Source organism: Amblyraja radiata, chromosome 29 (genome assembly GCF_010909765.2).
Source record: "Amblyraja radiata isolate CabotCenter1 chromosome 29, sAmbRad1.1.pri, whole genome shotgun sequence".
Taxonomy (NCBI): Eukaryota; Metazoa; Chordata; class Chondrichthyes; order Rajiformes; family Rajidae; genus Amblyraja; species Amblyraja radiata.
Genome location: NC_045984.1, coordinates 505546 through 520459, shown reverse-complemented (window position 1 = coordinate 520459; position 14914 = coordinate 505546). Strand labels below are relative to the sequence as shown.

Below are 14914 nucleotides of genomic sequence, written 5' to 3'. Positions count from 1 at the left end.
AACCAGGCGTGAGGTACATACAGTTTCATGGCATACCCGATGGACCTTCGGGAATGTGTGGTCACACATTCACTACAATACGTCTAGATCACTTAGAGCCTTAAAGGCTCCAAACAAAACAATGTTTTGTGGAAGAAATATATATATATATATATATTTAGAACTAAACTTGTCATTCGTCAAACTCACGTTTTATCACATGAAGATGGTAGAACTAAACTTGTTATGAAATTTATATATATATATATAAATTTCATAACAAGTTTAGTTCTACCATCTTCATGTGATAAAACGTGAGTTTGACGAATGCAAGAGTCAATACTAATATTTTAACGCACTCCACCGGGGCTGCTACCACATTAGATCATAGGATTATGTACGTTACTTTGGACCACATCTTAACAGCAGCAGGATGGTCAAACGAACATAGTTTACCAAATTTTAATACAACCCGTTGCCAAATCGGGGGTATTTGCCAACTCCATTTTTTGACTCTGTTAATAGTTTCCTCTGGATGAAAGGGGTCGCTATTATTTTCATTGGATGATCAAGCATCAGCATAACAAACCAAGTCATGTCTGAATGCATGAATCTTTTTTCACTCATCCATGGTCACTTCATGCAGTGTGTTACGCATGGATTCGGTTCTGGCGTGAAATCACAGAGCTTTGAAATCGTCACGTAGTCACTCACGTGACTCCGAAGTAAAATAGTAAGATTAAACGAGAACTTACCAGTTTGAAGTTTGATCTTGATTTTATGAGGAGTTACGATGAGCGATTAAGTGCCCATCGCTCCCACCCTCATATTATCAAGGTCATATGGTAGTTCCAGTTCTCAAAATCTTACTATGTTCATGGTCAAATACTTGTTTCTGTGATTCTGACATTGTCGGGTCTAGAGGATGTGGTTAGCCATATTAAGCCGTCGGGTTCCCCTTGTGATGCTGTCTCTCCTCTTCTTTTTAAAGAGGTTTTCCCGAATATAGGGCAGTCGGTTCTCGCCATCATAAACAGTAGCTTGTGTTCTGGGGTTGTCCCCGTAAATTTTAAACATGCAGTAGTGCAACCACTACTTAAGAAACCTGGCCTGGATCAAACTGTTCTGGCCAATTTTAGGCCGATCTCCAAGTTGCCTTTTATCTCTAAGATCATGGAGAAGGTAGTTTATGCTCAGCTGAAACTCTTCCTGGATGAGCACAATATTCGGGAGGTTTTCCAGCCTGGATTCAAAGCTATGCATAGCACAGAGTCGGCTCTGCTAAGGGTTTTTAACGACATCCTCCTGGCAAACGACTCCGGTAATTATGTGGTTCTTGTCTTGCTGGACCTATCTGCCGCCTTCGATACAGTGGACCATGGAATTTTAATTTCCCGATTACAGCACCAAGTGGGCATCTGTGGCAGTGCCCTGGGATGGTTCAGGTCCTATCTGGCAGACAGAACCATGCGTGTAAGCCTTGCTGGCTTTGAATCCTCCTCCACTCCCTTGGCATATGGGGTTCCACAGGGCTCAATTTTAGGGCCCCTGCTCTTCTCTCTATACCTACTTCCTCTGGGCTGAATTTTAAGAAGGCATGGCATCTCCTTTCACTTTTACACAGATGATAGCCAGTTATATATGCCACTCAGGAAAGAAGACGGCTATTCTCTAAAATCACTTCTGTCTTGTCTTGAGGACATTAAGTCCTGGATGGCCTTAAACTTTCTGGGACTTAACGAAAAAAAGACAGGTGATTTTGTTTTGCCCCAATGGCTGCCGTGATCCTCCCTTTGTTGACTTGGGTCCACTGGCATTGTCCGTAAAGCCAACAGTTTTAAACCTGGGTTTTAGGATGGACGGTGATTTTAAACTAGATAAACAAATAGGCGCAGTGGTTAAGTCCAGCTTCTTTCACCTAAGGAAGCTGGCAAAGGTGAAGCCCATTCTCGAGCGGCAGCATTTTGAAACAGTAATCCATACCTTTATTACATCTAGGCTGGATTACTGTAACGCACTCTACTCTGGAGTCGCACAAGCTTCATTGGCTCGTCTCCAGCTGGTTCAAAATGCTGCCGCTCGCCTTTTGACCGGAACTCGAAAGAGGGAGCACATTACGCCAATGTTGGCCTCCCTTCACTGGCTCCCAGTGCACTTTCGAGTTCATTTTAAAATTCTTTTATTTGTTTTCAAATCGTTGAATGGGCTCGCCCCGCCTTACCTCTCTGAGCTGCTCCACCTATATGCTCCTGCCCGGTGCCTCAGGTCAGCTGATCAGCTGTTCCTTGAGGTACCACGGTCTAAGCGGAAGCTCAGAGGGGATAGAGCCTTTTCTGTTGCTGCTCCGGCACTTTGGAACACCTTGCCGTTGCACATCAGACAGGCCCCCTCACTGTCCATCTTCAAATCCTCCCTAAAAACTCATTTTTATTCTCTGGCTTTCGACACTGGCTGAGACATTGCTCCTGTTCTTAGTGCTTTTAATGTCTTTTAATTTTTACTGTTTTTAGTCCTTTGTTTTATGGTTTTTAATGGTTTGTAATAACCTTTTGTCCATGAGTTCTCATGTACAGCACTTTGTGGCAACTGCGGTTGTTTAAAGTGCTTTATAAATAAAGTTTATTATTATTATTATTATTATTATTATATTCCACATCGCTGCTTTGAAGTATGACGCGCCAAGTGGGATGACGGCCTTCTTCACGTAATCGCTCATCGTAACTCCTCATAAAATCAAGATCAAACTTCAAACTGGTAAGTTCTCGTTTAATCTTACTATTATAGACCTGTTAGTTTGACGTCAGTGGTGGGCAAATTAATGGAAAGGATATTAGAGATAATATATTTAAGCATCTGGATAAACGGTCTGATTAGGAACATTCACCATGGATTTGTGCCTGGAAGGTCATGTTTGACTAATCTTCTTGAATTTTGTGAAGAGGTTACTAGGGAAATTGATGAGGGTAAAGCAGTGGATGTTGTCTATATGGACTTCAGTAAGGCCTTTGACAAGGTTCCACATGGAAGGTTGGTTCAGAAGGTTCAATTGTTGGGTATTAATGCAGGAGTAGCAAGATTAATTCAACAGTGGCTGAATGGGAGATGCCAGAGAGTAATGGTGGATGGCTATTTGTCAGGTTGGAGGCCGGTGACTAGTGGGGTGCCTCAGGGATCAGTATTGGGTCCACTGTTGTTTGTCATGTACATCAATGATCTGGATGATGGTGTGGTAAATTGGATTAGTAAGTATGCAGATGATACTAAGATAAGTGGTGTTGTGGATAATGAAGTAGATTTTCAAAGTCTACAGTGAGATTTAGGCCATTTGGATGAGTGGGCTGAAAGATGGTAAATGGGGTTTAATGCTGATAAGTATAAGGTGCTACATCTTGGCAGGACAAATCAAAATAGGACGTAAATGGTAGCAAATTGAGGAATGCAGTTGAACAGAGGGATCTAGGAATAACTGCGCATAGTTCCCTGAAGGTGGAATCTCATGTAAATAGGGTGGTAAAGAAAGCTTTTGGTGTGCTGGCCTTTATAAATCCGAGAATTGAGTATAAAAGTTGGGATGTAATGTTAAAATTGTACAAGGCATTGGTGAGGCCAATTCTGGAGTATGGTGTAGAATTTTGGTCGCCTAATTATAGGAAGGATGTCAACAAAATAGTGAGAGTACAGAGGAGATTTACTAAAATGTTGCCTGGGTTTCAGCAACTAAGTTACAGAGAAAGGTTGAACAAGTTAGGTCTTTATTCGGAGGGGGACTTGATAGAGGTTTTTTAAATGATGAGAGGGATAGACAGAGTTGACGTGGATAAGCTTTTCCCATTGAGAGTAGGGAAGATTCAAACAAGAGGACATGATTTGAGAATTAAGGGACAGAAGTTTAGAGGTAACATGTGGGGGAACATCTTTGCTCAGAGAGTGGTAGCTGTGTGGAGTGAGCTTCCAGTTGAAGTGGTGGAGGCAGGTTCGATTTTATCATTTAAAAATAAATTAGATAGGCATATGGACGGCAAAGGAATGGAGGGTTATGGTCTGAGTGCAGGTAGATGGGACTAGGGGAAAATAAGTGTTCGGCATGGACTTGAATGGCCGAAATGGCCTGTTTTCCGTGCTGTAATTGCTATATGGTTGTTATAAGAGGTAGTTCAGTCAGGGTGTTTCACATTTATGGAAAGATTGGACAGATTCATGGAAAGGTTTAGAGGAATATGGCCTTAACATGGGCAGGTGGGATTAGTGAAGAAGGGCACCTTGGTTGGCATGGGCAAGTTGGGCTGAAGGGCCTGTTTCCACATTGTGTAAGTCTGAGAGTCTGAGGGACTGTCGGTGAGAGGGAGTCAGTGAGGGGGGGTGGGGGTCAGTGAGGAGGGTTAGTGAGGGGGGGGGGTCAGTGAGGGGGGGTCAGTGAGGGAGGGTGGGTGAGAGGGGGTGGGTGAGGGAACTCCTTGGGTGTGGGGGAGTTTCTAGAACGAGGAGGAAGGGAGAGGGACAGGGAAAGAGGTAGAGGGGTGACAGGGAGAGGAGGGGAGTGGGACGGAGGGAGAGGGAAATGGAGCGGGGAGGAAGAGGGAGAGGCAGAGAGCAGGGGGGGGATGGAGGAACCTCACCCCAATGGCGTAGCGTGTGATGCGTTTACGTTTGGCAGCGTCAATGGCAGGCTGGAAATTGTGGTTCTGGGATTCTCCGTCAGTGATGGTGATGAGGATTCGCTTGGCGTTGTCCCTTGCGCCCGACGCACGATTGAAGATGCGGTTACTGCGAGGGAAATGGGGAAAGGAAGGATTGAAGGAGATACCTCCCTCCCGCGACACTCCCTCCCTCCTGCGAAGCTTCTTCCACTCTCCCTTGCTTCCCTCCACCGGCATTCCCTCCTCTCCTTGCCATCCTCTCCCGGCCATCCTCTCCTTCCACTCTCCCTCTGTCCTTCTCTCCCTCTGTCCTTCTCTCCCTCTCTCCTTCTCTCCCTCTCTCCCTCTCCTTCTCTCCCTCTCCCTCTCTCCCTTTCTCCTTCTCTCCTCTCTCCCTCTCTCCTCCTGTCCTTCTGTCCTTCTCTCCTTCTCTCCTTCTTTCCCTCTCTCCCTCTCTCCATGTCCCCATCCCCTCCCACAGTGCCCCCCACACACTACTCACGCCACATATTCCATCCCGTTTGGAGTGTTCGTTCCACTATACTTTTGACGAATAGCATCCACAAGCCCAGTTTTGGACGGAGCAGAATTATACATGCGAAAATCAAACTCCGTCCGGACTGTATCGCTGAATTGTACGACAGCGATCTAGTTTGTGAAACAAAGCTAGGTTTAGTTTATTATTGTCACGTTTACCGAGGTTCACACAGCACAGTACAGAACCAGGCCCTGCAGTCTGCCTTGTCCATCCATACACGTCCCAGTTGCCTGCGCTTGGCTCATATCCCTCTCAACCTTGTATGCATTTACCTCTCCAAATGTTTCTTAAAGGTTAAGATGATTCACAAGTCATTGGAGCAGAATTAGGCCAATCGGCCCAGAGTCTACTCCGCCATTCAATCATGGCTGATCTATCACTCCCTTGCAACCTCTTTCTCCTGCCTTCTCCCCATAAGCCCTGTCACCCGTATTAATCAAGAATCGTTAAATCTCTGCTTTAAAAATATCCATTGACTTGGCCTCCACAGCCATCTGTGGCAATGATTTCCGCAGATTCACCACCCTCTGTAAAGAAATTCCTCCTCATATTGTGGGAATAACTGAGTTGTTTTTCCATTTTGTCATGAACATGGGCAGCACTTCACTCTGTGGGAATCGGACTTTTGACTCTATGGGCCACCTCGGCCTGGCCTGTCTGGCCTAGGTGTCAATAATTCAATTAATACAAAGAAGAACTGATGAACCCAAGGGTACACCGAGACTCTCTAATCTTCCCACATAGGTAAGGAAGCCTGTCTTTCTGTATGACGTTACTGAATGCTGGATCACAATGGTGAGCCCTGTAAACAAGTAAACAGTACGTGACCAACCTTGCTGCTACGCTTTCAAAAATGATATTGTAGCGGAACCTAGTGGCTAAACAGTGTACGCAGAACCCTCGTCATTGGTCAGGACTGTCACGTGACAGGGTTTGTTCACGGGCTTTTCAGTCTGTTCAGTAGTTAGTGCTCTTCACGATGACAGGAGCTTAAAACGTAACTCCCAATGTAACTCCCGACGTAGTTAAAGTATTGTTTTTGACATTATAGAACATTTTGCTCTACACGCTTGGTCTCGCTACAATTGGTGACCTCGTCGATCTGAACATTATGGACACAACCGATAACCTCGATGCCAACCCGGCCCAGCAAAACATAGTTCGACTAAAGCTGCCCGTTTTCTGTGCGGTTCAACCTCACGTGTGGTTTCAACACATTGAGGCCCAATTTCTGGTTCGACACATTGTCGCTGATTCAACTAACTCGGTGGCCCAAGGCCGTTCCACTCGCCGACTTCTCCGCACGTGGACGTGGCCCTCACAGCCCACTGGGTGGCTCGTTTCGGTGTTCCAGCTGACATCTCATCGGACTGGGGTGCCCAGTTCACCTCCGCGCTGTGGTCGGCCATGGTCCAGCTACACCACACCACGGGGTTACAACCCTCAGTGTAACGGTGTGGTGGACCGGTTCCACCGGCACCTGAAGTCCTTCTTGAAGGCACGGCTCACGGGCCTGGTTGGAAGAATTGCCGTAGGTTTTGCTGGGGGTCCGCCCGGCCCCTAAGGAGGATCTGGCCGTGTCGTCCACCGAGGTAGTGCATGGCTCCCCACTCAAAGTACCCGGCGATTTCATTCCAGCGGCACGTGGGCAGCAGGAACCCCCTTCGTCTGTGCTGGTGCTCCTTCGCCAGCACGTGGGCAAACTGGCCCCTGTCCCGACCTCTCGTCACGGATTTGCCACTTCCCATGTGCTGCCTGCTCTCAAGGACTGTCAAGTTGATTTTATTCACAGGGATTCACACCAGACTCGGCTGCAGCGCCCTTACGCGGGTCCCTTCCCGCTGTTGCAGCCGGGCATCCTCACCTTCGTTCTGGACATCTGGGGCCGGCAGGGGTTAGTTTCAGTCGCACATCTTAAACCTGCTCATCTCTATGTTGATCGCCCGGTGTTGGTGGCCCAGCCCCGCTGTAGGTGTCGTCCACCAGCCCTCCCGCCCCACCTTTGCCTGTTGCGCCTGTTGTGCCTTTGTTCACTGGTCCTGTGTCCACGAGGCCGGGCTGCCTTATTCGGACTCCCGCTCGTTTTCTTTCCTCTGGTTCTGGGGGGGAGGGGGAGGGGGGTCATGTAGCGGCACCTAGTGGCTAAACTGTGCATGCAGAGCCCTCGTCATTGGTCGGGACTGTCACGTGGCAGGGTTTGTTCGCGGGCTTTTCAGTGTGTTCAATAGCTGGTGCTCTTCACGATGACAAGAGCCTAAAACGTAACTGTTGACTAAGTGCGCGCGTAGTTAAATTGTTGTTTTCGACCCGCTTGGCCTCGCTACAATATAGAAATACTGCATTGCTTTATATCATGAGGACAATCTCTTGCTTGATGTTCTCCTTGTCTGACAAGTTATTGCTAATAAAGTAGCGACAGTTTGATAGTCACTCACGTCCAGTGGTAATTATTCCAACAATGTCCTTTCTGAAGGGACGTCCTTTTAGTCTGAGGCTCTGGACTCTCGTCCTGGACTCTCCCACAAGTGGCAACATCTTCTCCACATTCACTCTATCCATGTCTTTCACTGTTCAGTAAGTTTCAATGTCTCCCCTAATCCTTCCAAACTACATCGAGTGCGGGGCCAGTGCCGGCAAACTCTCATCGTATGTTAACCCATTCATCTCTGGGATCATCATCGTAAACCTCCTCTGGACCCTCTCCAACGCCAGCATATCCATCCTCAGATTTTTTATTTTTTGTCTAGTTAAATGTAGTTGTTTGTGTTTTTTTAAATAGTGTTTTAACTGTGTATATGTGGGGGGCGGGGGGGGCGGGGGGGGGGGGGGGGGGGGGGGGGGGGCGGGGGGGGGGGGGGGGGAAGGGGGAAACTTTTAAAAATCTCTTCCCTGTACGTGAGACCCGACCTTTTTCCTGTCGGGTCTCCGTTGTCGTTGGGGCCTAGCACCGTGGAGCGGCCTCCAGCCTGAACGACCTGGAGGCTCCAGTCACGGAGCCTGCGGAGCTGCGGACTTACCATCAGCATCGGAGCGTGGTGGTGGCTCGTTGCTGCGGCCCGACCACGTAGCTCGGAGGCTCCAGCTGCAGCCGCAGGTCCAGTGGACTGTCGGGGTATCGGGAGCTCGCGGGTCCGGGTGGAGAGATCGCTTTCCGGAGCTCCCGCAACGCGACTTCTCTAGCCCGTGTCGCGGGGTTGGAACGACCCAGAGCGGGGCCGTACATCGCCCGGCGCGGCTTCATGGCCGTGGGACATTCCAGCGCCCGCCGGGGCTCCAACTTTGTGACATTTAGACCCGGAGCGGGGCCGTACATCGCCCCGCGCGGCCTAAAATGGCCGTGGGACTTATCATCGCCCGCCTGAGGCTCGACATCGGGAGAGAAATGGGGAGAGAAAAGACTTTGCCTTCCATCACTCTCCCACATCTGAGGAAGGACATTATTGCCATAGAGGGAGTGCAGAGAAGGTTCACCAGACTGATTCCTGGGATGTCAGGACTGTCTTATGAAGAAAGACTGGATAGACTTGGTTTATACTCTCTAGAATTTAGGAGATTGAGAGGGGATCTTATAGAAACTTACAAAATTCTTAAGGGGTTGGACAGGCTAGATGCAGGAAGATTGCTCCCGATGTTGGGGAAGTCCAGGACAAGGGGTCACAGCTTAAGGATAAGGGGGAAATCCTTTAAAACCGAGATGAGAAGAACTTTTTTCACACAGAGAGTGGTGAATCTCTGGAACTCCCTGCCACAGAGGGTAGTCGAGGCCAGTTCATTGGCTATATTTAAGAGGGAGTTAGATGTGGCCCTTGTGGCTAAGGGGATCAGAGGGTATGGAGAGAAGGCAGGTACGGGATACTGAGTTGAATGATCAGCCATGATCATATTGAATGGCGGTGCAGGCTCGAAGGGCCGAATGGCCTACTCCTGCACCTAATTTCTATGTTTCTATGTTTCTATCACAGTGGGTTCACTGTGATGGATGTTTTTGTAAATTGAATTGTGTGTATGTCTGTAGGATATTGTCTTTGTTTGTATGGCTGTGGAAACCGAGTTTCGTTTGAGCCTCACTGAGGTTCAAATGACATGTAATAAAATAAAATATTGATTGATTGATATGGAGCCCAAAATTTCTCATAATACTCCAAATGCGGTCTGATCAGTGCCTTATAAAGCCTCAGCATGACATCCCTGTTTTTATCCTATACTTGTCTCAATCTCCATCTCTGGACATGTGTTTCATATACTTAGCATCCTTTGTGTAAAAATGTTGCCTCTCAAGATCCAATTTCCTCCCTCACCTTTAACCTTTTGATTCTGGATTCCCCGACTCTGGGCAAAAGACTTTGTGCATTTGCCCAATCTGTTCTCACGATTTGATACACCTCTAAAGGGCTTGAAATTAACGGTTGCCCAGTTGCCAATGGCCACCTAAAGTCCCGCCGGGCAACCTAAAAGCTGTGTCATTTTGCCCGGCTTGGCCCCCCTCTTTATCTCTCTCTCTGTCGCTCTCTGTCTCCGCCCGTCATCCGTGTCCGTGTCTCCGCTCTCCAGCCACTCCTCATCCGCCGGCATGGACGCCCGACCTGCACATGTGCACGGCCACTGGTCACTGCCGGGCACTTTCTCCCTCCCTTTGCATTGTGGGAGATCTGGCCGCCATTGCTGTCCGGTCACCGCCTTGCCGAGACCGCTGAAACCCAACACAGAATCACTCCCTGGAGCTGGAGTCACTACCTGGAGTAACTGTTGCTTCTTGGTTTCCTGGTCCTCCAAATATATTCCAAATGGAATTTAAACTGGAGGTGGTGGTGGAGGGTGGACTTAAGCAAAAAAGGGTTCTTGGGAAAATAGAGCTACCTTAAATTTAGTTGCGTCTGGTTGGGTGCCTATGGTAGGGTGAAGACTATTCCATGCTTTAATTGTGTGGGGAAACTCCATGGAGCAGCCAGCATCTCTGGATAGAAGAAATGGGGTGACGTTTCGGGTAGAGACCCTTCTTTAGGCTCCCTTTGGTTTAAGTGTTTTTAACTTAATTTAAAGATACAGCGCAGAAACAGGCCCTTCGGCCCACCAAGACCATGCCGACCGCTGATCACTCGTACGCTAGTTCTATCCCACACATAAGCGGAGTAAGTCAAGAGTCAAGAGTGTTTTATTCTCTCACGTCCCAGTTAGAACAATGAAATCCTTACTTGCAGCAGCACAACAGAATATGTAAACATAGTACTCTGTAAACAATGTTACAAACGTGAAAACAAAACAGTGTATATGACCCCCCATCAGTCTGAAGAAGGGTTTCGGCCCGAAACGTCGCCCATTTCCTTCGCTCCATAGATGCTGCTGCACCCGCTGAGTTCCTCCAGCAATTTTGTGTACCCTAGTGTATATTTATCTATGAACTAGACCAACGGGTGAACAAGAGGAAGAGGACTGAACTTTGCTGCCTTCCCTCACAGTGGGAAACGTTGATTCCGCTGAGGGGGATGTTTTTATGTTTTATGTTAAATTCTATAATGTTGTGTTTATCTTATTTGTGTGCTGCATGGTCTCAAATTCCACTGCACCAATTGGTGTTTGTGACAATAAATGTCCTTTGTCCTTGTGGGGGGGGGTGGTGGGGGAGTGGCGGCCTCAGGTGTCACACACACACTAACAACCCCCACCCCCCACACACACACTAACTACCCACCTTGATATTATATTAATATTATTCATTCGCTCCTTTTACACCATCCCCGCCTTATCCACTCATGCATAGCCCCCAACACACAGACGTGACCAGAGAGGGAGAGGGGGTGGAGAGAGAGGGGACAGAAACACAGAGAGAGGGGCAGTCACGTGAGGGGAACGTGAGGCAGGTATATCACCATTTTTATCTCTCTTTTTCTTTTTGTTCTGTTTTTAATTTACTTTCGTTCTATTATCCACTCTTTGGCTACACTACAGTGGTAGTCTTGGGCTGCTACACTACACTACACTACACTACTCTACTCTACTCTACACTACACTACTTTACACTACTCTACACTGCACTACACACACTACAGTGGTAGTCTTGGGCTGCTACACTACACTACAGTACTCTACACTACACTGGTCTGGTAGTCTAGGGGTGCTACACTACTCTACACTACTCTACACTACTCTACACTACTCTACACTACTCTACACTACTCTACTCTACACTACACACACTACACTGCTAGTCTTGGGCTGCTCTGTTTCCACATCTCACTTTTTCTCTCTCGTTCTTTCTCTTTTCTTTTCCTCTATTTTCAAGTTAAAAAGTTAAAATGGAAGCTGTACATGAACTGTATAATGTACATGTTATGCCGATTGTTTTATTTGTGTACATTTGCTTTAAATAAATAAATAAAAAAGAGAAGGTTTTGGAAAAGCAGGCCAGGAAGCTCGTGACCTCGGAAGTGCTCGGGAGCTACAGTACAGAGGCCACTTGCTCGTTCTTTCTGTGTCTTTTGAAGAACCGAGTGGGTGAGGGGGGAGGGAGTTGATGTCATTCGCCGCGCGTGGAACATAGCACAGCTGCGAGGAGCAGAGCCATTGTGACGTCATCAGCGAGATCATCTCGTTTGTTGTCCAAGTTATTTGAAATTTTTGAACATATCAGGCGATTTTTGATATCATGGCGTAAATCTCTATTTTAATACATAAAAATGTCACCGTTAGCGCGTTGTGTTTTCTAGGAGATGTGAAACGCACACGAACATCACACACACACACAAATACACACACATCCAAGATCAGAGTTTTATAAGTATGAAGAAGATATATAACTATATATATATATGTGGGTGTGTATAATACAAACACACAATTTCCCTCCTGGGATTAATAAAGTTCTATTGTATAGTATCGTGTGTGTAGAAAGGAACTGCAGATGATGGTTTAAACTGAAGATAGACACAAAAAGCTGGAGTAACTCAACAGGTCAGACAGAATCTCTGGACAAAAGGAAAATATTACATTTTGGGTTATGTCTGAAATAGGTTCCTGCAAACCTTTGGAATGTGGAAGGAAACAAGAGCACCCGGAGAAAACCCATGCGATCAAAGGGAAAAGGAGCAAACTCCATACAGACAGCACCCATATTCAGGATCAATTCCGGGTCTCTGGCAATTTTAGGCAGCAACTTTATGGCCAATGTACTGCCCCATAGTCTTGAACTTAATTAAAACATACAGTAGCTGTAAAGGTGGACATAGCGTCACTTGGAGATTTCAGACGGAAAATGGATAGTTTCTTGTTTGTAGTAACCAAAGTTATCAAGCTATAATGTTTTGTGTGTTGGAAAACAAAATATAGTGACACAGCTGGTAGACTTGCTGCTTCACACACCAGAGATCTGTGTTCGATCCTGTTCTCGGGCACTGTCTGGGTGCACATTCTCCCTGCAAGCAGGTAGGTTTCCTCCCACATCCCAAAGACGCATTGGCTCTGTGGGTTAACTTATCTCTGTAAATTTGCCCTTAATCTGGAGGGAGTGGGTGAGGAAAGTGGGATAACAGAACTTGTGTGAAAGGGTAGACAAAAATGTTGGAGAAACTCAGCGAGTGAGGCAGCATCTATGGAGCGAAGAAAATATGTGACGTTTTGGGTCGAGATCCTTCTTCAGACTGATGAAAGGGTGGGGGGGATGGGAAGAAGAAAGGAAGAGGTGGTGACAGTGGTCTGAGGGAGAGCTGTGAATGGGAGGGGAAGGAGGGAGAAAGCAAGGACTACCTGAAATTGGAGAAGCCAATGTTCATACCGCTGGGGTGTAAACTACCCAAGCAAAACATGAGGTGCTGTTCGTCCAATATGCGGTGGGCCTCACTCTGGCCATGGAGGAGGCCCAGGACAGAAAGGTCGGATTCGGAATGGGAAAGGGAGTTGAAGTGTTGAGCCACCGGGAGATCAGGTTGGTTATTGCAAACTAAGTGGAGGTGTTGTGCGAAGCGATCGCCAAGCCTGCGCTTAGTCTCGCCGAGGTTGATCATACGCTGAATAATCCAACCACATTTTTGTTTGGAAGTGGAAAGAGATAACAGAAATTGCATTTATTGCAACGTGCAAAAAGAGTTGAGATATTATATTATAATTTTGCTGCATGTCATTGTGGTATATATCATGTCTTGATTGGTGAATATGTTTAGTTTGTGACTTTATTTGAAGCAGAAATAATATGTGAATGTTTCATTGAGCATAATTCCGACTGGTAACTACGCACTTCGTCCGAGCACATTATCGCACGCGTCATGCAAACCATCTTAAATGACCACCTAAACTGTCTCTCCCTATAGCTCAAACCCTTGAATCCTGGCAACATCCTCGTAAACCAGCGCTGCACCTTTTCCAGCTTAACAAAATCTTTCCTATGACATGGTGACCAAAACTGAACACTGAACACTGTAAATATCTTGTACAACTGCAACATGACCTTGGATTTATATTCAATACTCTGACTGATGAAGGCCAATGTGCTAATAGCCTTTGACCACATTATCTACGTGTGACTCCCTTCAAGGAAGTGTTCCTGTACTCCTAGATTCCTCTGCTCTACAACACTACCCAGACCCTACCATTCACTACGGATCTCCTGCCCTTGTTAGACTTCACAAAGTGCAACACCTCACTTTCTCTGTATTAAACTTCATCGACCATTCCTCAGCCCACCTGGCCGACCGATCAAGTTCTTGCCGCAAGACTTGACGCCATCTTCTCCATCTGCATCCCCCCAGTTCAGTGTCATCTTCAAATGTGTTGGATACGCTTACCTGAGTGTCCTTGCTTGCAAACTTAGTCATCATAGCCTTGACAAAATCCTTCATCTTCCCAAAATCTGTACGACCAACACTTCCAGATCCATCGATGAGGAAAGCCAGGTCAAGAATCACCTTGGGACACACTGGGCCGTGGTGGGGAGAGATGGGGAGAGTTTAGACAGGTCCGAACATTACTAATCACCCCAACACACAGAGTGTTGCTATCTCTCTCTCGAACACACACACACACAGTGCAGGTATCTCTCTCACACACACACACACACACCTCTCTCCGAAATACAGGGAGAGGGGGAGAGGGCAAGAGAGAGAGAAAGGTGCACTGTGACAGAGTGAGAGAGAGGAGAAAAAGAGGGAAAGAGGGAGAGAAAGGGAGTGAGCTGTACTATGACAGAAAGAAAGAGAGAGAGACAGACAGACAGACAGACAGACAGAGGGGGGGGGGAGAAGGAAAGGGAAAGAGAGGGAGAAAGAGAAAGAGAGAGAAAGGGAGAAAGAGAGAGAGAGAGAAAGCTGCACTGTGACAGAGAAAGAAAGAGAGAGAGAGAAAGAAAGAGAGAGGGAGAGAAAGAGAGAGCGAAAAAGAGAGGTAAGGGAAAGAGAAAGAGAGAGGGATGGATGGACTGACACGGCCGATCATCGGTTCATGTTAGATGGGGCGCCGGACTTTGCCCGTGGCCCCCGGGCCAAAACTCCTCAGCTGTCCCACCGGCTGGGCTTTGTGTACAGTCCAGCACCCGGGGCCAACTCATCATTCCCCCAGCCATGGACCAGTCGCTCAACGAATTGCCATCGGGAATCTGTCCCTTATTTTGACCTTTTGTCCCTTATTTGGCAGCGAGAACGTTGGCAACTAAAGCTGGGATTGACAGCTCTGAAAACCACTGCATTATCTCACTAGTGTGGCCACCTCTCTCTCTCTCTCTCACACACATACACACACACACTCTCTCTGTCTCTTGAGGGAGAGAGAGGGGAGG

At 47.2% G+C, this 14914-nt stretch overlaps 1 protein-coding gene across 1 annotated transcript in view; it reads right to left on the bottom strand.

Annotated features, from left to right (window-relative positions):
• The window catches only part of LOC116989739 (integrin alpha-D-like), a 91060-nt gene extending 77001 nt beyond the window's left edge, over positions 1-14059 (bottom strand). Inside the window, exons 1-3 of the mRNA XM_033047332.1 lie at positions 13929-14059; positions 5119-5264; positions 4596-4743 (exon numbers count right to left, since the gene is read on the bottom strand). Of these exons, the coding sequence (XP_032903223.1) occupies positions 4596-4743; positions 5119-5264; positions 13929-13982 (348 nt within the window). The 5' untranslated portion in view covers positions 13983-14059. The remainder of the gene's footprint in view (positions 1-4595; positions 4744-5118; positions 5265-13928) is intronic.
• Between the last annotated feature and the right edge of the window lie 855 nt (positions 14060-14914).